The sequence below is a fragment of the Sciurus vulgaris genome, assembly GCF_902686455.1.
Source record: "Sciurus vulgaris genome assembly, chromosome: 10".
Taxonomy (NCBI): Eukaryota; Metazoa; Chordata; class Mammalia; order Rodentia; family Sciuridae; genus Sciurus; species Sciurus vulgaris.
In genome coordinates, this window is record NC_136470.1 from 59,896,570 (window position 1) to 59,921,781 (window position 25,212).

Consider the following 25,212-nt stretch of genomic DNA (forward strand, 5'->3'; position numbering starts at 1 on the left):
TCCTCTAGACAAACATGTAATACTTTCCTCCTTGACAAACTTCCAGTGTCTTCTCCATCCTCACTGTTGACCCATTTCTTCTTTCAATAACAAGGTAACTGCACATTCTGAACCATCTCTACCAGCCTGCTTGTACCAGACCCACACACTCATTCTTCAAGGTATCCATTATCTGGACTCCTACCTGGGGATGACCTTTCACTGGTCAGTCGAGCCCATCTTCTTCATTGTATTCAAGCATATCACTATGGCCACTCTCTCCTCCCTCTCTCTCCTACATCATCGAATTTTCTGTCTGTCCACTGGCTCTTTTTCTATGAGCCCATAAACCTGCTATATTCTTCCCGTCTCAAAAGAAACAGGAGGAAAAAGCCACCTTCTCTTGATCTCACATTCCTCTCCTCCATTTCTCTGCTCCCATTAATTCTCACTCCTCACATCCATGAAACCCCAAGGGGTTTTTGTCCCTGACGCCACAGTTTTTGTTATGGTTACCAATTTGTAAAACCCAATGATCAATTCTCAGTTCTAATTTTACTTGACCAGTGAGCAGCCCTTGATGAAAATGATCACTTGTGCTTCATAAAACTTGTTCTTTGCTTGATATTTGGGACATCAAGTTCTCCTCCCACCTCACTGTTCATTTTCTGTTCCTTTTGTTGGCTCAGTGTCGCTCCTCTCCATTTACATTCTCTCTCTGGGTGAATTTATTCTGGCTCATGGTTTTAAATTCCACCTATGTTCTGACGATGTTCAAGTTTCTATTTCCAAATTGAACCTTTCCCCAAAATTTTAGACTCATATATTTAACGACACCTAAACATTTTCTCGTAGAGCTGTAGTAGGCATCTCGAACTTGACATATCTGCATTCTTGCTTTCTTCCTCCATGCCTTGAAAGCCTGCTTCTTTGCCCACATCCTTCCGATGCTGGCAATTTTCAATAGAGTCTTCCAGTTGCTCAAGATAAAAACAGCTCAATAGTAATTATTTTTTAATTGAGATATCCACATGACATGAAGTTCACTCTTTTCCGGTATACAATTCAATCGTTTTAGTATATTCACCATGTTGTGCCACTGTAACCACTAACTTCAGAATGTTCACATCACCCAAAAGAAGCCTTCTTTCAGTCATTCTTTTGTTGTCATGTTCACTTTAGTTTCTTTCTTTTTCTAGAGAAATACAAATTAAAGTCACAATGAGATCTCCCTACATAGGGTGAGGATGGCTAACATGAAATATCTAGCAGTTCCCCCTCTAGGCAGGTTAACTTTCTTATGGTTGCAGTCACCTGCAGTTAACTGCATTCCAAAACTGTTAAACGGAAAACTTCAGAAATAATTCCTAAGTTTTAAGTTGCACGCCATTCTGATGAGATCTCACACTGCCCACTCTGTCCTGCTCGAGATGTGAATCATCCTTTGTCCACCATGTATGTATGTGTTACCCAACACAGTGGAGGTCAACACAGGTCACTCAGTAGCCACTTAGTTATCAGATCAACCATTTACATAACTTTTATAATATAATATAGTTATAAGCACTCAGTTTCCTTTTTAGTTATTGTTAATCTCTTACCAAATGTAATTTACAAGTGAAACATTACCATAGGTATGTAGTGCAGATGGTCCCTGACTTATCATGGTTGATGTGCATGGCGTCATTTCACAGTGACGCAGAAGCCACAGGCATCCAATGGCACTCACACTTCAGATTTTCCATTTTGATCTTGTCCTGGCTAGGATATGCAACAGGATACTCTCTCACAATGCTGGACAATGGGAACAAGCTTCAGCTCCCTGCCAATCACAAAATTATGAGGGTAAACAACTGGCACTCTACAGTGTACTGTAGTCAATAAATTACAGGAGAAATTTAACACTTCATTACAAAACAGGTATTGCGTTGGATGATTTTGTCCAGTTGCAGGCTGATGTAAGTACCTAACACACTCCTGCTCGCTGCCTGCTCCCAGCTCAGCCTGCTTGAATCTTTCCCATCAGACACCCACAAGCCTGCCTCTTCACTTCCCCCAAGTCTGTGCTCAAATGTCACTTATCTGTGCGTCCTCCCCTGAACACTTTAAGGAATATTCACCAATTCCACTAGCCTGCCCTAGTTTTTTTTTTTTTTTTTCCAAAGCATATTCCCATTTGGCATTACACCTACATACTTGCTTGTGAACTTACTGTCTGACTCCTCCCAACCTTATGTAAACTTCACAATGGGAGGGACTTCCCATGGGAGCAACTTTGTCCTAAATCAGTGCCAGGAACATAACAAGTCCTCAACTAATATTTATTTGTTGAATGGGAGAAAAAAAGGAAGGGAATGTAAATGGAACTTAAAGGAATGAAACTTAACTATTTCCTGAAAAAAGAGGTTGAAATACTTAAAAGAAAGTGAATATAACTGATTGCATGCTGTGATAAATAAGTCCTAAAGAGAGAGAGAGGCCTGATATCTTAAAATGTCTAGCTCACAGCCTTGTGTCTGTAAGGCAGTACTCCCCTACAAGCTGAGGTTTTGCTTTCTGTGATCTCAGTTACCCCAGGTCATCTACAGTCTAAAAACACTAATTGGAAAATCCCAGAAATATGCTATTCATAGATTTTAAATTGCACCCTGTTCTGAGTAGTGTGATGAGCTCTCATTCACACTCCGTTTGCTGCCTGCCTGTGAGTCACTTCCTGGTCATCTCGTTTATCAGATCCACTGACATGGTGTCACGGCTTTCTCTTCAAGTGACCCTTACTTTACTTAGTAATGGCCCCAAAGTGCAAGAGTGGTGATGTTGGCTGTTCAGATATGCCAGGAAGCCAGAGAGTGCTTCCCCTAAGTGAAAAGGGAAAGTTCTTGACTTAATAAGGAAAGAAAGACAATCACATGCTGAGATTGCTGAGATCTTGAGTAAGAACCAATCCTCTGGAAAATTATGAAAAAAGGAGAAGAAAACTCCTAATAGAAAACTGTGTGTATACGTGTGTGCGCGCACGTCCACATGTGTGCCAGGAGTTATAATATGTACATACAATGTGTGTGTGTGTGTGTGTGTGTATATATACACACACATATGCACACTTACATATGTATATACATGTGTATATAGAACTCCTGTTAATTTTGCTGTCATATCTCAAAATGCAAAAGTTTAAGCCTCAGACAACAAAAAACTCAAAAAACAAAAATCAAATAACCTGATTTTATTTTATTTTATTTTATTTTATGGTGCTGGGGATTGAACCCAGGGCCTTGTGCTTGTGAGGCAAGCACTCTACCAACTGAGTTACATCCCCAGCCCCATATCCTGATTTTAAAATGAGCAAATTGACTAAATAGACATTTCTTAAAATAAGATATAAAAATGGCCAAGTGTATAAGAAAGGACACAACAGCACTAACCAAGGAAACACAAATCAAAAATACAAAAAGAGAACACCTCACCCCAATTATTTTTTAAAAAAACATGGTGGTAAGAATGTGCAAAAAAAGGGGAACTCTTAAACGTTATTGTTGTGAATGTAAATTAGTAGTGCCATTTTAAAACTAGCATGCAGTCCCTCAAAAGAAAAAAAAAATAGAACTACAATGTGATTCAGCTATGTCATTGCTGGGTAAATATCCAAAAGAAAAGAGATCATTGTATCAACAATGTACTCCCACCTTCAGTGCAGTACCATTTATAATAGCCAAGATACAGAATCAACCAAAATGTTCATGAATAGATAAACGAATTTTTTTACACGTAGTAGATATACATAATGGAATATAATTTGACCATGAAAACTAATGAAATCCTGTCATTTGTGATGCCATGGATGGAACCAGAGGAGGACACTATATTCAGTGCAATAAGCCAGAAACAAAAAGAAAAATACTGTGTTCTTGATCTCATGTGGAAGCTGAAAAGTCGATGTCATCAAAATAAGTGGAGAGTAGAATAGTAGTCAGTTAGTGGTTAGGAAGAGAGCAGAATAAAAAGAGGTTGGATAACAGGCAGCAAATTATAGTTACATAGGAAGAACAGTTCTAGTGTTCTACAGTATGAGCTATGTCCCCAGCCCTTTTTATTTTTTGACAGTCTTGCTAAGTTGCCCAGGCTAAACCATTACTTGTCAAATCTTCTGCCTCAGCCTCCCAAGGAGACAGAGATTAACCAAATCTTCCCACAGGTGTGTGTCACCGTGCCCAGTTGTTTTATTTTATTATTAGTCATTGCTGCTAATGTCTTAGTGTGACTAATTTTTTAAAAATCAAACAAATAAAAGTATGTATGTATAGGAAAAAATAGCATGTATAAAGTTCTGTACTAACCATGATTACAGACATGCACTGGAGATCTTGGAATATATGTACCATGGACAAGGAGGGACCACTGTAGTTGACCTTCATCCAAGTGTTTTCAGTCTTCATGCACTATATCCTGGATGGCCAGGAAAAAAAAGACTGAATGAAGAAAGAACACACTCCAACCTGAGGATACTTCTTTTAGTATTAGATAGAAGTTTTCTGATTGCACTATCTGTCCTGCCTCCACATACACATGAATCAGCCCTCAGGCTTATCTCTGGATACCCATTACTTGGGTTGTTGGGTACTTGTGTGTGGAGAATATAAACTAGCCCTAAGGGGAGAAAAATTTCTTCCAGAGATCTATGTCCTAACACATAGGGGTAGAAGCAACAGGGAAAATCTATTTCACAGATTAAAATCAGAAGAAAAGAGACTTGTCTGCTAAGAGAGTGGGGAACAGGAGACTGGCCACCAACAAGATAAACTATAGAAAAGCAATCTGGTGTGTAAACCATCCCCAAGCAAGGCACAGTCAGCCAAAACCGAAGGCACATTGAAAGAGCAAGGCACCCAGAAAGGAATCCCTCTAGAAAGCAAGAAAACAATATTCATAGAAGTTTAGATTTATTGAATGTTTTCTATGTTCTGCGTCCTTACATAAGCTGCTTATCCATAGTCATTAGTTATTCTCACCATGATCATATCAAGTAGGTACCATTATCATCTCTGGGAGACAGAGATTAACCAAATCTTCCCACAGCCTTAACTTAGAAAGAGAGAAGGGCAGGAGTTGAATCCAGACACTTTGGTTCCACATTCTATCATTTTTCTAATGAAAGCTTTATTGAATTATAATACAATTATATGCCATGAAATTCATGATTTTAATGTGCACAGCTCAATGATTTTTAGTGTATTTGTGAAGTTGTGTGACCATTGCTATCATCAATTTCAGTACATTTTCATCACTTCAAAAGAAGCTCCATACCCCCATTTCCCTCCAGTTACCCAGTTCCAGACAACCACTAATCTACCTTTTTGTCTCTATGGATTTAACTCTTCACCTTCTATTTACCTTTAAAATAGGTGAATTCATAAAATATGTGGTCTTTTGTTCATACATGTTGTGGTTTGGATCTATACTCCATTTCTTTTTTTTTGTCAAATAATATTCCATTGTATGGATGCATCACATTTTATGTATCCACTTAGCAGTTGAAGAACATTTGGGTTGTTTCCACTTTTGGGGTGTTATAAATACTGTTTATGAACATTCATGTGTAAATTTTCATGTGGACGTATGTTCTTATAGTCTGGATATGAGGTGTTCTCTAAGGCTCCTGTGCTAATGCAGGCAAAATGCTTGGATTATGAGAGCTGTAACATAATCAGTCCATCCTAGTTTGAATGGACTAACTGGGTGGTAACTGGAAGCAGGGAGCATGTAGCTAAGGAGGTGGGTCACTAGGACATGCCCTGGAAGAGTTCATCTGCCCTATGACCCCTCCCTCTCCCTTCTCCGCTTCCTGGCCACCATAAGTAGAGAAGCCCTCCTGTGCCACACTCTTCTCCTCTGATGTTCCACCTCACTTTGGGCTCAGAGCAATAACAGAGTTTGCCAACCATGGACTCAACCTCTGAAACCATGAGCCAAAATGGACTTTCCCTCCTCTAAGATGTTCCTGTCAGTTATTTTGGTCATAGTGACACAAAGCAGACGAACGCCTGTGTTTTCATTTTGGGGGGCATAGGCTAGGAGTGGACTTGTTGGGGCACACAGTAACTCAGTGTTTCACCTTCTGAGAAACTCGTGCCCCTAAGCACTGCGCCTTTGGGCACCTGACACGATATCTCACAGCAGATATGCCGTCACAACCACTCTAAAGAAAGACGTTGGGGCTATTTTTGCCTCTTGATTTTAAGGACCTTTGCCATTTTCTTCTTTTGAAGTTGAGCACACTGACCTTATAGAATAAATTGAAACTTGGCTAATTTGAAGTTTAAGGTGAGAAAATGTTATTGAATATATAGTATGTGCCAAGGACCATTATGAGATATGTGAGACATTCAGGGGAAATTAATTTTTCAAGTATTTCTTCCATTTTTGCCTTTTTTGCTATTGTTCTTGTTGTTCTGGGACTCAAACCCAGAGCCTCGGAGATGCTAGGCAAGGCCTCTAGCACTGAGCTACATCCTCAACTCCCATCTTGTCTTTTTATTAATATTAGTTGAGCATCAACTAAGTGATACACACCAGTGCTTGCTCCAGGAATCCAAGGGGGAGTCAAAAGTCTCATGAACTCTGCCACATGGAACTTAAAATCTTCTGAAGACGATGCATGGAAATCTGAGCTGTTATAAGGACTGCCAGAGAGAGCTGTGCAGTGTTCTGAAGTACTCCAGAAGAGGCATGGCTCAGGGAGGTTAGGAAAAGCTTCCTTGGGTAATCTGGATTGTGATGAAGAGTAGGTAGTGGGAGCTCATTGTGTCTGACTAGACTTTTCTCTACCTTGATTGAGCTTCAGCAGAATTCAAAACTGCTGGTGGGAAGGTTGGAAGGACTTCAGGAAGGCCAAGGCAAAGCCCTTGTCTTGCTCACAGGGAGCTGGCTTGCAGTTCCTGGTGGACTGTATTTATCAGAAACCGAACTCTAGCACGACTGGCCATGGGCTTGTGGGTGTGACTGTCATGTGCCAGAGCAGCCTTCCTACAGTGCTGCGCCAGGTTCACAAAAGTTCTAGAACTGGAAGGAAATGCATAGAAAGACTGGGAGGTGAAGGGTACCACCCCTCCTCACTTGCTATTCATGGGCATGGGACTCAACCAGGCTGTGGTTCTAGGTGGTAGTGTCACTCCACATCCATGGACCTCTGATGGAGAAGGGCAGACAACAGAAGACCATCTAAAGGCTGCCTGGATTCTGTATACTCTAACAATGTCTGATGCTGGTGCTTCCAGTGGACTTTAGCTCTGTGAAAACCACAAATTGGCCTTTTTATAAATTCTATTTGAGCAAGTTGCAAGTTTAGTTTTTCAACCAAATTTCAGCATTCACACCTTAACCATATTTAAGTATAATGATGGCTTCAAAAAACCTACTGATTCTAAAGTAGTAGGTTTTGATTGAATTAACTTTTGTTAAAGTTTGAGTTTTAATCATGATGCAGAAATTATAGTAGCAAACATTTGGTTTTATACAGACTTATTTCTACGAAGAATAATGAAGGTTATATCCTAGACAAACAAATGAAAATAATAAAAAAGAAAGAAAGAAAGAAAGAAAGAAAGAAAGAAAGAAAGAAAGAAAGAAAGAAAGAAAGAAAGAAATGGAAAGAAGGAAGGGAGGAACAGGAAAGGGAAGGAAAGGGGAAAAAAAAGACTTCCTTGACGTAAGAAAACTCTTGAGTAGGTATCTGCAGGGTCAGGAGGAGTTAACTGGTGAAATGCAGTGAAGGGGAGTGGGTTCCAGGCACATAGAAAGTCCTGTACCAAATACCTGAGACAGAAAGGAACTTTGCAGAAATGAGGATTGCAAAGAAAAAAGAAGAGAATGCTTGGAATGAAAAGTAGAGGGGCCAGACTCTGCAGAGCTCTTTCAGGTCAGGTTAATAAGTTTTCCATATTGAATTAAAAAGATGCAAAATAATTAAAAATAGAAACCCAGATAACTGAATGCCAGTGATCATTGCAGCATTTTCTTACTAACCAAAAAGTGGAAACAATCCAAGTATTCATCCGTAGATAAATGGATTAACAAAATGCAGTATATCCATAGAATGAAATATTATTCAGTCATAGAAAGGAATGATGCTCTGATACATGCTACAACATAAGAAACATTATGCTAAATGAAAACAGCCAGTCTAAAAAGGGAAAATATAATATGAATCTACTAATACAAAACATCCAGAATAGGCAAATTCATAGAGACAGAAAGTAGATTAGATGTAACTAGGAACTGAGAAGGAAGGGAAAAATGAAAAGTTATTGTTTAATCCTTACAGAGTTTTGATTTGGGGGTTATGAAAAAGTTTTAGAAGTAGATAGTGGTGATGGTCGCATGACATTAATATACTTAATGCCACCGAATGTACACTTAAGATTATTAAAATGTCAATCAAAGTTTCTGCTATATTATATAGGTTCTACCATAATGGAATTTTTTAAAGTAGAAGAAAATAAGCCATTAACAGATTTAACATAGGCTGCATAGGGTGTGGTATATGACATGATTAAATTTGGGTTTTCAAAGATCTCATGCGTTGTCTTATATAGCAGAAGGTTTGGATGGAATTCAGGATGAATATGAGTAGTCCCGTTAGATCTGCAGTGCAGGTGAATAGAAGTGGACAGATGTGAGAAGTATAAAGTTTGGATTTATGATTGGGTGTGAGTGTAGAGGTAGGAAGGATGTCAGTCTAGACAGGGAATGCCAGGACATTTATCCTAAATTTGAATGGGACAAAGTTTGAGGTGTGTGATGCCCGTGAATGCAATGAAGTAGATAGTTTGCCATCTGGGTCCAGAGCTCAAAAGAAAGATATAGAACAGATCTATAAGATGAAGACTCCAGTCTTTATTTTTTTCCAGATATTGTTGAGACCACAAGAATTGTCTAGACAGACAAGTTAGTGAGAAAGCACAAGCTGTAGGTGATCAAATGCCAAAATGTTTGGCATCAATGATAATTTTTATGGAGATAAAATGTTTAACTTAATGGAGATATAGATAAAGACAAGCATGGTTGGGAATTACCAGGATACATCTTTAAAGGAGTTGTCTTGAGAAGAAAGGCAAAATTTGGTTTGTCAGAGAGAAAGAGAGAGGGCACAGATTTCAACAGACAATGGGTGGAAAAGCTGTACAGGCAATTAGAGACCTTAAAGTCTTGGTAACAAAAACCTGAAGAAAAGGGGCTGGAGCTCTGATGGATGGAGTAACCATCGTCTACCATGATTATACAGTACCAGGCACTTCAGACCCTCCACTCAAGTTCTCAGGTGCCGGGTGTACTGGCCTCTCACCACAGTGCCTGGGAAGCAGCCCGGCCACCTGGCGGAACTCCAGCTCTCCTGATGAACTTAGTGTTGAGAGCCAACCATCCTGCCCAACTTGGCACAAACAACCCACCACTCCTCAGAGCACCCATGCTGTTCCCTGTGGGTGGGACCACCTGGCCTCTGAAAGGAGCCATTAAAGACCCAGGGCCACCCATAATCCCCACAGAGTTGGCTAATGGAGATGATCACTGTCCAACCAGGCACACTCTCTGGGACCCTGAGCACAGCAGATCTCTTTCAGTCACACAGTGATTCATCATCATCCACCCTCTTGCTGAATCAGAGCTCAGGCTGTGCCCTGTTATCACTGCTGGAACTTGGCAGAAAGGGATGTCTGGTGCACAGTACCAGGCTCTGTGCCTCTCCCACTCAGCTTCCAGTGGCCATGCTCTTGCAACGGGAAAACTGCATCAAGGAGGAAGGAAAGAAGGGAGGGAGGGAAGGACCAACCCATAGTTGAAGGAGGTCTGGAACTTGTGCTGCAGTTATTTTTCTAAAAATCAATTTTGCAATATAGTAACATCCTTAGAATTGGTATCAACATTTTACCTCAGGAACATGATCTAAAGGGCATGATCTAAAGTAAGTTTAATGCACAGGTGTTCATTATGGAGTTATCTAAAGTGGTAAGAAGTTGGGGAAATCTTAATGTCCACCAGTTAGGGAATGGTTAAGTGAACTATGATATTATTGTGCCTCATAATATTCATCATCAAAAATACTTTTATAACGATTTATTATTTTTATTGAATCTTAACATTCTATATTACAAAATCAAGTCACAAAATCAAAAGAAGGGATACATACAGTGTAATCTCAACATTTTTAGGATGAATGGAAGACTGAAAAAATATTTAACAAAAGCAGGGAAATAAGCTGGGCGTGGGGGCGCACACCTGTGATCCCAGCAACTTGGTAGGCTGAAGCAGAGGATCTCAGGTTCAAAGTCATCATCAGCAATACAGCAAGGCCCTAAGCAACTTGGTGAGACCCTGTCTCAAAATAAAGAATGAAAAGGTAACGTGTCCTGAAGTTTAGTAGTCAGTACCAAAAAGATAAAAGACAAAAAAAAGATATTTAACAAAATAAGTAGTAGTTATCTCTATGGTTCATGGAATTTGGGTGATTTTTAAAATTTTCTAGCTATATTTCACAAACTTTCTGCAATGAGTTTTTTTATTGTAAATAAATATGTAATTAGAAAGAATAGAAAGCAAAAATAGTGCTTAGAATCCCAGCAACTTAGGAGGCTGAGGCAGGAGGATCACAAGTTTGAGGCCAGCTCCAGTAACTTAGCAAGACCCTCAGCAAATTAGCATGACCCCATCTCAAAGTAATAGTGATAATAATAAAAACAATCGATAATGGTGATGATGATGATGACAATGACAAAGGACTAGGAGGTAGCTGCGTGCCCCTGGGTTTGACCCCCAGTACCAAACAACAAGAAAGAAAAGAAAACAAAAACAGGAGGCAAATAGGAAATCGTGATTAGATTGTTTGCTTTGATGGGAGTCAGAATCACTTTGTATTCTGCCTTCTCTGCTGACCACAAACATCGCCTTCCTCCTCCCCAAAGCCGTCTCCTTTAGACAGACATTACGTCAGTGAGAAGACCATTCTCAGAGGAAGTCACAGGTCAGGCAACTTTCACGTCTGCCATCAGGAAAGCTGGCTGTCATGGGCTTGGAAGCAAAGGACCCTACCGCATGAGTGTCAAACACTGATCTCAGCACGCCCCCCTCCTACTGTGCCTGGTATGACAAGGCATGAGGCCAAGCGGGGGCAGCCTAGACTGACAGCTGGCACATTGGGCTTTGCCAGGCGTACTGAGTGGCTAGCCAGCTTGAAAAGACAACGGGAAGCAGATGGCCAGCCCAGTCCTCTCTCTGGCTAGCCTTGAGAGCCATCTGGAGGAAAGGAAATTGGTCCGCCGCCTGGAGGGGAAGGTGCTGGTGATAAATAATTCTGATCCTCACATTTTGCAATGTGTGGTGTCCAGAGAGACACTGGGGAAGATCTTCAGGAACCGATGGGAAAACAGTTCCAAGCATCATTGCTTCCAGGACAGCTTTGGTACTTTTCCTGCAGGGAGCAGCTTTCTGGATCAAGGAGTCCACAGGATTCCACAACCCGACTGACGCAATGGGAGGCCACAGTGGTGTGAACACTGACCAAGCAGGCACAGAGACTGCAGAAAGCCCCTTCTTCTTGCCGGACTGCAGGCTGGACAATGTGCACATGGTATGGGATCTTCCACTCCTCTGTGCTTGGTTCTCTGCCCCACCTGCTCCAGCTTGCCACAGAGTTAAGAACCCATTCTGCAAGAAACCATTTGCAGCCTCAGTTTAGTTACTCTGTCTCTTCAGATGTTTTCCTGTTGAATTTGAACTTCTTCCTATTCCACATGGAATAGGAAGAAGTTCTTCAGTGCTGGGGAGGACTTGTGCCCTGGGAGTTGAAGTGTGAACCAAGTGTTGCTTGAGTGTAGACCAGAGGGAAAAAGAGAGGAAGGGGTGAGATGAGAAGCTCTGACTGCTGCCCCTGCAGGTTAGTGCTGTGGCTTCCTGCAGCCCTGTAGCCCACCAGTGGGTCAGGTGGACCATCAGGTCCTGGTTAAGAACTCAGCAGCCTCTTACAGACCATCACAGGCAGGTGCTGCCAGCAATTCTTGCAAACAGTAGAAGTGTGCCCTCTAGGCTGGTGCAGCCTCTCTTCAGGCATATGACATGGAGGATGTACCAAAGTGGATTTCACACATTAATCATCCCTCTGGTTGTGGCAAGGCAGTGAGCAACCAGCATGGCAGGATTCAGAGACCTCAACTAGACTTAGTTCTTGACTGTTGAAACAAAAATAGGGCCAAGTTTTATTATTGACATAAACTGCCATTCCTTCAAAGACCTCAAAAAACATGCCTTGTTTATTTAAGCTTGTTTGTATGTGTATATTTATTTTTGTGATGCTAGCAATCAAATCTAGGGCCTCATCCATGCCAGACAAGCACTCTGGGAGCTACATGGCCTGCTCCGTTCATTTATTTATTCAATAAAAATTTATCAAGGCTTATTCTGTGCTGGAGGCCAAGATAAAAAGTTGGATGAACCGTGATCTCAATTTATCATATATACAAATTTTATGTATCTATCTGTTAATATATCTCTATTTATTGATCAATTGATAATAAAAACCAAGAATTTGGTGAGCATGGGGAGGTGAAAAACTCTTCTGTGTGGGGGAGTTAGGGGAAATTTGAAGGCTTTTGAACTGGTTCTTAGAGGTATGACTTAAAGACTTTTTTGTTTTTTCTATCCGAACCCTATATTGAAGGGAGATTGGCAACATATTCAGGTACAAATCTACATTTTGCAGCTTCACAAGTATGATCATGTGACCAAGTTCTGGCTAAGAGATGTGAGGAAATGATTTGAAACTTCCAAGAAGTCACCTTAAAAAACAAGGAACGAGTCTTCCTCCTCCTCCTCCTTCTCCTACTCCTCCTCTTCTTCCTCTTCCTCCTTCTCCCTCTCCTTCCCCTTCTTCTTCTTGTCAGCCTGGAACTTAAATGTAATGCTGAACTTCTATAACCCACCTTGGATTATAAGTACATTTAAAAAAGTAAGCAATGTGGAAACAGGTGTGGTGGCACTTGCCTGAGATCCCAGTGACTCTGGAGGCTGAGGCAGAGGATTGGAAGTTCAAGGCCAGCCTCAGCAACTCAGTGAAGCCCTGTCTCAAAATAAAGTAGTAGAATAAAATAAAATAAATGGACTGAAAATGTAGATAAAAAAGACAGATAGGAGTCTGGGTCCCTGATTATTGAGGGACTGTCACATTATTCTTGGACTACCCAATACTTGAGTCTTCTATGTAAAAGAAGTTTAAGATTGTTTCTTAGGTGAGATGCTAATAAATTTTTTTCCTTTGCACATAGTCTAATATAATCCTAATGACACAAAGAATTAAAGTGCATGGAGCTGGACAGTCAGTATGTTAAAAAGTAAAGGCAGGTATTCTGGAAGCAGAGTGATTAGGATTTGGGATATATGCTAAGGATTTGGATGTCTTTACATACTAAAAGGATATGATCATCATTTTTTGGAAACAGCATGGAGAAAGGGTGGGGACAATTCACAGTAGCCAAATTATGAAACCAGCCTAGATGCCTATCAATGCTTGAATGGATAAAGAAATAAGGAAAATGAGATTTAGCCAGGTGTGGTGATGCATGCCTCTAACACCAGCAACTTGGAAGACTGAGGTAGGAGGATCACAAGTTCAAGGCTAGTCTCAGGAATTTAGTAAGACCCTGTCTCAAAACTTTTAAAACTAAAAAATGTCAGGAGATGTAGCTCAGAGGTAAAGTACCCCGGGGTTCAATCCCCAGTACCGCAAAAAAATAAAGAAGGAAAGATCGAAACAAACAAACAAACAAAATGTGGCATATATACATACAAACATGAATATTCGTCTATAAAGAAGAATGGTATTATGTCATTTGCAGGAAAATGGATGGAACCGCAGAAAATGATGTTAAGTGAAATAAATCAGACTTAAAAAGACAAGTAGAGCATGTTTTCACTCAGGTGGAAACTAGGGGAAGAAAATAATGACATGAAAGTAACAGTGGACCAGTGGAGAAGAAGGGGTGTGGGGAGGGGAGTGTAAGGGAGGGTCAGGAGGTGGGGTGGGTATGGCTGAAGTATTTCGTTTGCATACACAATTATGCCACTATGAAACCCTAACTCTGTATAGTTAAAATCACTAGTTCGAAAATTGTATGTTTCCTTTTGGTTTTACGATACAGTCAACAGACTCATTCAATTCAAAGGGGGAAAGAGGTTAACAGATAAATTAAGTCCATTTTGCAGAGGTGGAAGTTCCTAAGAAAGAATGTGAGTCAGCTCAGCTAATAGAGCTGAGTGAAAAATACATTATAAAAATAAATGTCAGAGAGATTAGTTAATAAACTTTCCTCATACTTGTTTTTCTAGTTATTAAAAGAATCTGAAATAACAATCTATCAAAGTTCTCTTGTTATAAAATCCCAAATTTTATATATTTTTCTTTTGCTCAAATTTTGGAAGTCAGAATCTCCCTTTTATCTGAGGTATGCCCCCAAATGAAGGCCTTAAGCATGCTCAATCAGTACTTCTTTCCTTAATTAGCAGTTTTTTAACTTGAGATTTCAAATTCAATTGCTCTGCAAGGGTTTTCTGATCTTGTTACCTGTAAGAAATGAGTGGTGAAAGCAAGGTGTGGGAATTCATTGCTTTAACATTAGGGTCATGATAAACTCCTCTCATCAAAGATGAACTCTCTTCACTGCCTCATTTATTTAATAAATCCTTATAGAATGTCAGACACTTGTCCATATTCTGAAAAAAGGTGCAAAACATAAAAAGATTAAAACTCTTAATTTCCTAGAGTTCATATTCTAGGGGGGAGGAGGAGAGATGGATAATACAAAGTATGAATAAGTAGATTACATATTCTGGTTGGAAAATGATAAATACCAAGCAAAAGGGGATTATACATATTATAAAGGAAGATCAAATGTTCCGTAAAGTGTTCTGGCAAGCCTCACCAAATGATGAGGAAAGACCTGAGAGAAGCCACCGGAGGACGTGAGACCTGTATTTGGGAGAACAATTTAAGCAAGAGGGGACAGAAAGGGCATGGCCCAGAGCAGGGGAATTCCCTAGCCTGTTAAAGAAGCAGGGAGCCGGGCACCAGGATAGGCAGAGAGAAGGGGCTGGGAAGTAGGAGTTAAAGACAAAGGGATTCAAATGGAAAGTGAAGCCTGAGGTGTCTTCCTCAGAACAGAAGTGACACTAATAACACATCTTGTCTAACTATCTGCCAGTTTACAAAAGCAGAGGATGAGGTATGTGTTTAAGGTCCTGACGAGAGGCTCAAACTCGGGGAGTGAAAATTTCCTCTGTGCTGAAGGAAAACTCCTTGTTTACCAAACTTCTAAAAAAAAAATCTCTGTTCTGGTTTTAAATGTATCCGTGAGAACAGGGCAAAACAGAATGGACTTAAAGGAAGGCCAGGAACGCACTCTGTTGAAAAGCTTCCTGAGAGAGACTCCCAGGGGGTTTCAGGTGCACTTGGAAGAAGCTCATTAGCCTTGTCCACAGGTGAATTATGACCTCTCATGGTCACTTACACATGGTGGAGCTGCAAGCCATCTGCCCTCTGGTGTTTTACCAGGCCCAGTCTGATTCTGCTTTATTTTTCTTTCCTCCTCCTCCTCCTCCTCCTCTTCCTCCTCCTCCTCCTCCTCCTCCTCCTCCTCCTCCTTCTTTTTTAATAAACCCAGTCCATCATTCCGTGCTGTCTGATTCCTATGGCAGGCTCAGTTCTGCAATCAGTTCTCAGAAGTTTTCATCAGCTGAGTCATTGCAGTGGAATAGACATAGTCCTGTCCGCAGGAAATAGACAAGATGACCCAACCTGTGTTTTTCCTTTCTACCACCAGTAATACCAGGAATGAAAGACAGTCAGCATGCCCAGTGTCATGAAAGAGCAGAACCTCTAGGTATTTTTCAAATAATCAGTGCTCATGAGAAGCAGAACAGTGTGAATTAGTGACAGCCACACTAGAAGTCAGAACATAAAAGCTGCATTCCTACCTTTATTCCTGATTTACCATGAGACCTTAATTGATGTGCTGCATCTTCTTCTGCCTTGTTTTCCATAGCAGGAAAGTCTGAACTTACTTTCATTCTGCAGTTTCTGATTATTAGCGCTATCAGAGATAAGTAGGAGTATAGATAATCAAGGGTCATTTCTGTTTGTCCTGAAATATTAATTTACTTTTTAGAAACTGATTTTTAGAGAAGTCACAGCTTTTAAATTCAGAATATAAAGTCAGCCTTTAAAAAATCGACTTAGGTGCAGGGCACAGTGGTGCGGACCTGTAATCCCTGCGGCTCTGGAGGCTGAGGTGGGAGGATCACAAGTTCAAAGCAGCCTTAGCAAAAGTGAGGCCCCAAGAAACTCAGTGAGACCCTGTGTCTAAATAAAATACCAAAAAGGAATGGGGATGTGGCTCAGTGGTTGAGTGCCCCTGAGTTCAATCCCCAGTACTCCCCACCCCCAAAAAAATGATTTAGGAAAAAATAGAAAAATGTGTATCTCATGGCTTTTCCTTCCTTCCTTCCTTCCTTCCTTCCTTCCTTCCTTCCTTCCTTCCTTCCTTCCTTCCTTCCTTCCTTCCTTCCTTCCATCTTTCTTCTACCTCCCTCTCTCTCACTTCTTCCTTCCTTTGTCTTTCTTTTCCTTTCCTTCCTCTCTTCCCTCCTCCTTCCTGCTTTTCTTCCTCTTCCTTATTTCACTATCAAATAACAAATCTCTCCTTGTTTTTTCTTTTCAAGCAGTCTCTCTAGATCACATCTTATCTACAGGCTGAAAAATAAATGTCAGTTTTTTTAGGAAGGGAAATTGAAAACACCTGGACTTTAAACAGTTGCATTTATAACATCTATCCGGAGGTATGATAGCAGGTAACGAACAGGTAACTGAATTAAATTATACGTACCAGGGTTCAAGGTCAGAAAACCTAGGCACACTCATTTTAGTGACTTTCTCCTTTGAGCAATCTCCAGACAAGGAGCCAGCATGGGCAGGTGCTTTGCTGAATGCAGTGAGTGCAAGTCTTGCCTTTGGACTGAATGTCTTCTTGCATTTTACCTCAATTCCAGATTAGTTCTAAAGTGCTTTTCTTCCTCCAGGTATCAAAGCTTCCTACTATCTAGGCCTCTTAAGCCAGGGGGCAGTCTTAGAAAATACACTCGGAAGTATTTAAGGGCAAAAAGTTGTGACATATATGGTATACCCCAAAATGGTTCTAGAGGAAGAAAACCTAGATAAATAAATAGAAAGCACACATGATAAAGCAATTGGAGACAAATACTAGTAATAAGTGAATCTGGGGAGAGTATGAGTATTAGTTGTAACATTTTCTTATTTGCAAGTTTTCTGTGAGTTTGAAATTATCTTTCTATAAAAAGGTACTAGGTATGAGTGTATCATGTATATTATACTATATAGAACATGTTACTATATATATATACTATATATAGTAGTACATAAAATGCATTACTATATAGACTCACATGTATGAGAGTGTGTGTGTGTGTGTGTGTGTGTGTGTGTGTGAGTGTATTACTGTATTTCATGCACAGAGAAAGCTCTGGAAGGAGAGGCAATAAGGTATTACAAGGGAGATCTCGTGGTGGAGGAAATGTAAAGTTTCAATTTTTGCTTGCTTACACTAGTTTTATATACCATATACATAATACTTCTGTAATAATAATTTTTTTAAAGAACAAAAACTGAAGGAGTAGAGCACTTTTCTCGCTGTACTGCCTTAGATAAGGCACTGCAGTCTGTGCTCAGTTGGGCTCCCCATGTGAGATCTTCTTTGCTCCATGCTTGCACTAAGAGTCTGAGGCTACAAGCCTATAGAATAGGAGAAAATGTTTGCCACCTCGGATAGAGCATTATTTTCAAGATATATAAGGAACTCAAAAACTCAACACCAGAAAAAGAAATAACCTAATCAATACATGGGCAAAGCAGCTGAACGGACACTTCACATAAGAAATACAAATGGTCAAAAAATATATGAACCCACCATTTGACCCAGCTATACCACTCCTTGGTATATACCCAAAGGACTTAAAATCAGCATACTACAGTGATGCAGCCACGTCGATTTTTTTTTTTTTTTTTCCCTCAGTGCTGGGGATTGAACCCAGGGCCTTGTGCTTGCGAGGCAGGCACTCTACCAACTAAGTTATATCTCCAGCCCTAGCAACATCAGTTTTATAGTAGCTCAATTCACAGTAGCTAGAATGTGGAACCAATCTAGATGCCCTTCGAAAGATGAACAGATAAAGAAAATGTGGTGTATATATACACAATGTAATATTACTCAGCCTTAAAGAAGAATGAAATTATGACATTTGCTGGTAAATGGATGCAACTGGAGACTATCGTGCTAAGTGAAATAAGCCAATCCCCAAAAAGCAAAGGCCAAAAATGTTCACTCTGATACATGGATACTAACCCACAAAAAGGGAGGGTGGGGAGGGGAAGAATAGAAGAAGTTCCTGGATTAGACAAAAGGGAATGAAGGGAAGGGAGAGGAGATGGGGACAGGAAAAACAGACTGAATCAGACATAACTTTCCATGGCTCATATATGAATGCACAACCAGTGAAACTCCACGTCATGTATAACCGCAAGAATGAGGTCCTAATTAGAACAAGTTATGCTCCATGTATGTATAATATGTTAAAATACACTCTACTGTCATGTATATCTAAAAAGAACAAATAAAAAAAGTGTTTGAGGCTCTTAGAGTGTTTTCTGCACCCCTGCTGCCTTGAACAAGATGGCAAAACTCTGCCTTGAGCACTGAATTATTAAGGGATATCAAAATTTTGGCCCTACGTCCTTCAGGACGACCACCTTCTCCTTGTGAATCGTAAATTGCCTTGACCCTTTTAGCAGCACTTTGATCATCCTATTTAAAAGGGCTTTGGAGATGTGCCTCCACATATCTTGATGCTTAACCCTAATTAATAATAAACACTGGAATGTAAGCTAAGTCAACCATTTACCATGATGTTTATATAGATTGGAAGCATAAATACAAGTGTACTGTTAATCAAAGCCACCCACTTCGTATGCCCCTGAAATTAGTCCATAATGGTGCATTTTAGGGTTAGAAAACACTAAGATATGTGTAGTGCTTGAAGTTGCAATCCAACAGAAAATAGCTGGTGAATACACTGGCTATGTTTCCCTGCTTTTGGCAGAAGAGTTCCTGACCTTGATTTTGACATTCATATAAATAATAAGGCATAGCAGGGTTTGTGAAGGCCAAGTTAGGTTTCCCTGGCTATCTGCTCACAAGCTTTCAACCAACAATCCCTGAAAATTGAAGTAGTCACGTGACTACAAGCTGGATATCCCGTGACCTTTCTTCTTGACAGAGTAATATGTCAAGTTGTTAATGGCTTCACAATGAGACAATATCCTTTAGTATCTCCTCTGTTTATCATGGACCTCAAAGAAAGGTTTTAATTAATGTCACTTGGGTTAGCATGGGATTTTTTTTCAGGAACAGTGTCCAGTTCATGCTGCGCCTTTGCTAGCCCATCATAATTCATGGCTTGCTGACATTAGTACTCAGCAAGGGACATCATCAACTCTGCCCTTCCAAACTTGAAGTCTTCACGCAGGCTTTCCCGGTATACTGCCAAAAATGATTATGCCATCTAAATAGATAAATGCCTGTAGGTAATTTATATTCCCCAGTTACTTTCTCCATTAAACACTGAAAACTGGCAGAAGCCCTGGAAATACCTTTGGGCTGTTTGTCAAATGGATACTTCACCAACTTCTCACACACAGACCAGTATTCTATTTCTTTCTTGATCCTCTTCAGCCATAGTTACTTAATCATTTTCACTCCTAAAGTGACCTCCGATGTCTTCCTGGAGGACAGTTCAAGGTGTCTTGAATCTGAAGGACAGGTCCTACTCTATTTTAGTGCACATACTCAGAAAAAAATAGTCCATGACATTACAGTTTGTCAGATTTCTTTCATACCACCATGATGGGTCAGTCCTACAGTTTTGGAATTCGGATATAATGCCATTAGTGAATGACTCCTTCATATCTTATAAGTACTTGATTTCAGACCTCATAACTTACCTAGAATGCTTCTGGAAAGTATGTGGGTCATTTTTATTCTATTCTCTGTTGTCTCCTGAACATAATGTATTTCTCATTCGTGGAACGAGAAACAGTTCTCCTGATTTCAGAGATTTTTTTTCTGGTTTCTTCTTCTCATTTAGTACTGAAAAAATTTCAAAATCCAAATATTTTGGCTTTGTCTTGGTAGATTCCATAGATGCAACTCTAGTTGGAAAAGCAAACCACACCATATATCTGTTTTTCTCAAATATGTTCTCTAGTTCCCTCTCTCTCTCTCTCTCTCTGCACCAAATAAAAATTAGTAGAAGAACACATCTAAATATGCAAAGTCTGCCTTCTATGACACTGATGGACTTGCCTTTATAGAAAATTAGAATTCATTCTCATAAGTAATGACATGCTCCACAGGCCTTCCAGATGGGTGCATATAAATACAAAACTACTTCCTAGATGATCCCAGAGACACCGAAATAAATTCTACTCTAAAGTTAAAAAAAAAATAATAATTCTCCAAATTTAAGCCACAGAGACTCAAAGCTGTCTACCCCTATGTTGTGAGATGGCATCAAAATTCCCCATTAGAGCTGGATCCAGAATTTTAGGGGTTTCAACCTTATGCAATTTCAGAACTCTAAAAGAGAAAGAATACAAAACTGCATATGCAAAATCAGATGTAAAGGAAATTATTTATTTAGAATGAGAAAAAAAAATCACAAAGACAAAATTCCCAAAGCTGACTCAGGTACAATAAAGTCAGCCACAGAGTCTTTGCTACTTGTCTCTTTGAGAGATGGAGTCTAGTTCCACTCTCCTTAGATATGAACGGGCTTTAGTGACTTGAAAACCAATTCACTGGCAGAAGAGAACTTGTGTTATGGTTTGGATGTGAGGTGTCCCTCAAAAGTTCACGTGTGAGACGATGCAGGAAGGTTCAGAGGAGAAATGATTAGGTTGTGAGAGTCTTAACCCAATGAGTGAATTAACTCCTGATGGGATTAATGGAAGTGGTAGAGTGGTAATTGAAGTGGTAGGGTGTGGCTGGAGGAGACTGGAATTTGAGTGTGACTTTAGGGTGCATATTTTGTATACGGAGAGTGGAGACTCGCTCTCCCTCTGCTTCCTGATGATGCAAGCTGCTTCCCTCTGCCATGTTCTTCCACCATGATGTTCAGCCTCACCTCAAGCCCCTGTGGATTAAGACCTCTGAAACTGTAAGCCTTCAAATAAGCCTTTTCTCCTCTATGATTATGCTGGTCTGATCAGTTAGTCACAGCAGTGAAATAGCTGACTAAGGCAACCTGTAAGTCTAGGTCACAAGAAGCCTTGTTGCTCTCACTCAGGCCTCTTGGAACAATGACTCCTGGAACTAATCCACCATGCTGGGACAAAGCACAGCGTCCCAGGAGGCCACGTGGGCAGGACTTGAGGCACAGGGTTGAACTGCTCCAAATGAGCTGCCAGCCAACAGTCAGAACCAACTTGCCAACCTCGTGATGATAGTCTATTGAGCCTTACTATTGATAGTCTATTGAGTCAGAGTGATTAGAATGAGACTCTGGAGCCAGACTGCCTGAACTGGATCCTCTGTCCCCAATTAGTAGCTGTGTGACTTTGGGAAAGTTACCTCAGTTTCCTGTCTATTAAATGGAGACATAGGCTGAGAAAAGGAGAGGAGTGGGTGGGAGAGGCTGGTCAAAGTTACCTTTAAATGGGAGGAATAAGTCCTGCTGTTCTAGCACACAGTAGGGTGACTATATTAATAATATTGTATGTATATTTCAAAAAAGCTAGAAGAGAGGGTTTTGAATGTTCCCGCCACAAAAAAATCTTGAGGTGGTGAATATTATTTACCCCCATCTGATCTTTACACAATGCATGTAGATTGAAATATCACGTTACCCCATAAGAATGCACAACAATGTGCCAGTTAAAAATAAAACAGCAATTAATAAAATAAAATAGCAGGGCACAGTGGCACAGACCTGTCATCTCAGTGACTTTGGAGCCAGACTGCCCGAACTAGATTCTCTGTTTCCACTTAGTAGATCTCAAGTTCAAGGTCAGCATCAACAATTTAGTGAGAGCCTGTCTTAAAATAAAAAGAACTGGGGATATGGCTTAATGGTAAAGTACCCTTGTGTGCAATCCCTAGTACCAAAATAATAATAATAAAATATAGAGAGAGAATCCTTTCTGTCTCAGATGTTTTGAGGATTAAAACTTCGGATCAGACCACGTGTTAATCTTATTTTAGTAAAGCACTCAGAACAATGCCTGTCACACAGCAAGAGTTTAGCAGGTGTGAGCTATTATTATTAACTATCATCTAGGATTTCACAACCTCAGAGGATGCTGAGCAGTCTCCTAATTCTAGCCTACCCTCCTCCACGTGGTTCTCTGAGGTCTTCTCTCCTCACCTTCAGACCTCCTCTCAGACTTCCTTCCTTTCCTAGAATCCCCAGGAAAAAGGAGTGAAGGAGTTAAAATTTAAGTGCCCATAATTAAAGCACAGAATCTGTAGTCTAGCAAATGAACTTAGAAAAAGAAACAAAGAGGGACAGGCCTGAGGCCTGAACATACCTAAACAAGCCTAAAATAAGACTGCTAAATCATCAAAAACTAACTGGCCATGGAGGATAAACAATCTCCACAAGGCCGTGGACCATCTGGTGTCACCCACTTTCCCCCTTCTTCCCTTTTCTTTAAGGTTAACTTGACCCCTGCTAACCAAAATAAACTGTCCTACCACATTGCTGGAATGTCAATTTGCACGTACTACTTGCTGATGTAATCAATGTAGTCATGTGCCCGCTTATGTTTGAATCAGCCAATCATGTGTACCCGCGCCAAACTCCCTAACTTTTCCTATATAAACCCCTGATTTCTGAGCCTCGTGGTCAACTCCTCTATCTCCTGCGTGAGATACGTGTTGGCCCGGAGCTCCGTTATTAAAGTGCCTCGTGCTTTTGCATCAAGCTGGTCTCTCGTGCTTCCTGGAGCACACCATCCTGAGACTCGAGTAAGGGTCTTCCTTTTGGGGGGTCCTACAGGAGCAGCTCAGGCTCATCATCTGCTTTCCAAATGCTTCTTTCTGGGATAATTCTATATCCTTCTTTAGATCTTCCCCTTTGACATTTTATCTTACACAGTATTTTATTCAGGTTATAATTTTTTTGTTTCTGAAGGCCACATGAATGTTTCAATCAAGAAAAAGCTTTCATAACAGGATATTGGCTAGGGGGAGCAGCACAAAAGTGAATGTTTTAAGATACTTCTATACTTTATTGTCATCAGCAATTCCCTCATCTACTTTGACTTCCCTGTGCTGAATCTTTTTTTTTCCCCCTCAAGAATGTTGCTTCTTAAGTTGTGTCTTCTCCTGCACCAACCCATCTTTCCTCCCCATTGAGTCACTTCCCTTATGCAAAAATGTCCCATTATTATCTATTCAAAAGGTCAAAACCAAGTAAAACACACCATGACCCAATAGTCTTCTTCAATTATTTCCCCAATTCTTTTATTCTTTACAACCAAATAGTTTACAAAAAATTTTACATATAGAATTTCTATTTCTTCATCTGTCATTAACTTCCAATCAACCTCAATCCCTGAATAACCTGAAACTTCTGTGTGCTCTTATCCATAGTGACATCCAGACCTTGGATGTCATCTTCCTTGGCCCACCATCTCATTCTTGAATGACCTTCTCCTCCTAGCTTTGTGACATCACCTTCCCTTATTCTGGCCACCCCTTTCCACTCTCTCTTGTCAGCTTCCCATACAAATGTTGGAAATTCACCTGACTCTTCATCCATCTTCTTTGGGTGATCTCGTCTACTTGTTTGTTTATTTGTTTGTTTGTTTTTTAATTTTTTAAAATCTTTAAAAATTTTTCTCATCTACTTATGAAGCTTTTAACATCATCTCCATTTGCTCACATCTCCCAAATTTTTATACCTATCGTACCCTCTGAGCCCTCAGGGTTGTACATCCACCCTTCTACCGGACAGTTCTTGAAAGTTTTACATGCTTCTCAAATACAGGATGTGAAAACAAAACTCTTGATTATTCCTAGGGCATGGTAAGTGAACGAGAAGATCATATTTGTACATAAAGCACCAACAAAATAAGGGAAACCCTTCCCTTCCCAGCTTTTTAAGGAAATAATTTAATATTTAATATTTTGTAGTAAGACCATATAAGTAGTTATCAAGTTTAGGTCTTGGTTAGATATTTTTACATTGTTATAACTTAGTGGGGTTGTGTGTGTGTGCGCGTGTGTGTGTGTGTGTGTGTGTGCATACACACCTGTCACATTTAGGGGAAGGAGACAATATCATTATTTTCCTGTGTAAGACTTCTAAAGAAGTCAATCAACCCTGATCCTTGTCCAGTTTTCTGCATGTTGGTAAAAGCATTGGTCCCGTCATGCATTCGATTTCAAAGCCAGATACCTGGTTGTCATCCTTGTTAACCTCCCAGTTTCCCAGGTTGACATGCTAGCAAGTCTTAGTATGTTGTTCCCCAAGGTACTTTAGTCTGGGCTGCTCTAACCTAGCTAGACCACTGCAAAGAGACTCTCACACTTATTCCACTTCCTCCCTTCTGGTGCATTCTCCTCTCAACAGGAGGTGTTCTTCTAAAAATTAATGATGTCATACCACCACAAGAATGAGATCCTAGTCAGAATGTTATATGCAACGTATGTATATTATGTCATGTATTCCTAAAAAGAACAAATAGGAAAAAAAAAAAAAAAAGAAAAAGAAAAATGCATAATCTCACTTCCATTGCTTAATACTCCTTGATGGTTTCTCATTGCCCTTCAAATAGAATTTCAGATCCCTGCCATGGCCATGTGCCCTGCCGGCCCTGGTCACTGTGTTTTTTCCCCAGTTATAGCAATTCGTATTCAGTTCTGTCATGCTCCTTCTTATCATTTAATCTTGCCATTCTTCTATGATATCACCTCATAGAAATCTTCTAATTAGGACCCACCCTCTTGTCTTCTATCAATTCACCCTGTTTGTTATCATAGTTCGGCAGTTTTTGTTCTTTGTTTTTTGTACCAGGAATTGAACCCAGGGGCACTTAACCACAGAGCTATATCCCCAGTTCTT

The 25,212-nt window shown here is 40.2% G+C and overlaps 1 protein-coding gene across 7 annotated transcripts in view; it reads right to left on the reverse strand.

Moving 5' to 3' along the window:
- Positions 1–7,613: 7,613 nt before the first annotated feature.
- Positions 7,614–25,212, reverse strand: part of LOC306638214 (uncharacterized protein) — a 68,958-nt gene continuing 51,359 nt past the window's right edge. The window contains exons 1-3 of one of the 7 annotated variants that reach the window (XR_013757412.1): positions 15,528–15,630; positions 14,585–14,733; positions 7,614–12,197 (exon numbers count right to left, since the gene is read on the reverse strand). Coding sequence is in view for 1 of the 7 variants with exons in the window: in XM_079101443.1 (XP_078957569.1) it covers positions 11,146–11,676; positions 15,994–16,109 (647 nt within the window). In the remaining 6 variants the exon portion in view is untranslated. Of the gene's footprint in view, positions 12,198–14,584; positions 14,734–15,527; positions 15,641–15,993; positions 16,110–25,212 lie in introns of those variants that run through there. The other 6 variants (XR_013757413.1, XR_013757411.1, XM_079101443.1 and 3 more) reach the window with 6 other exon arrangements.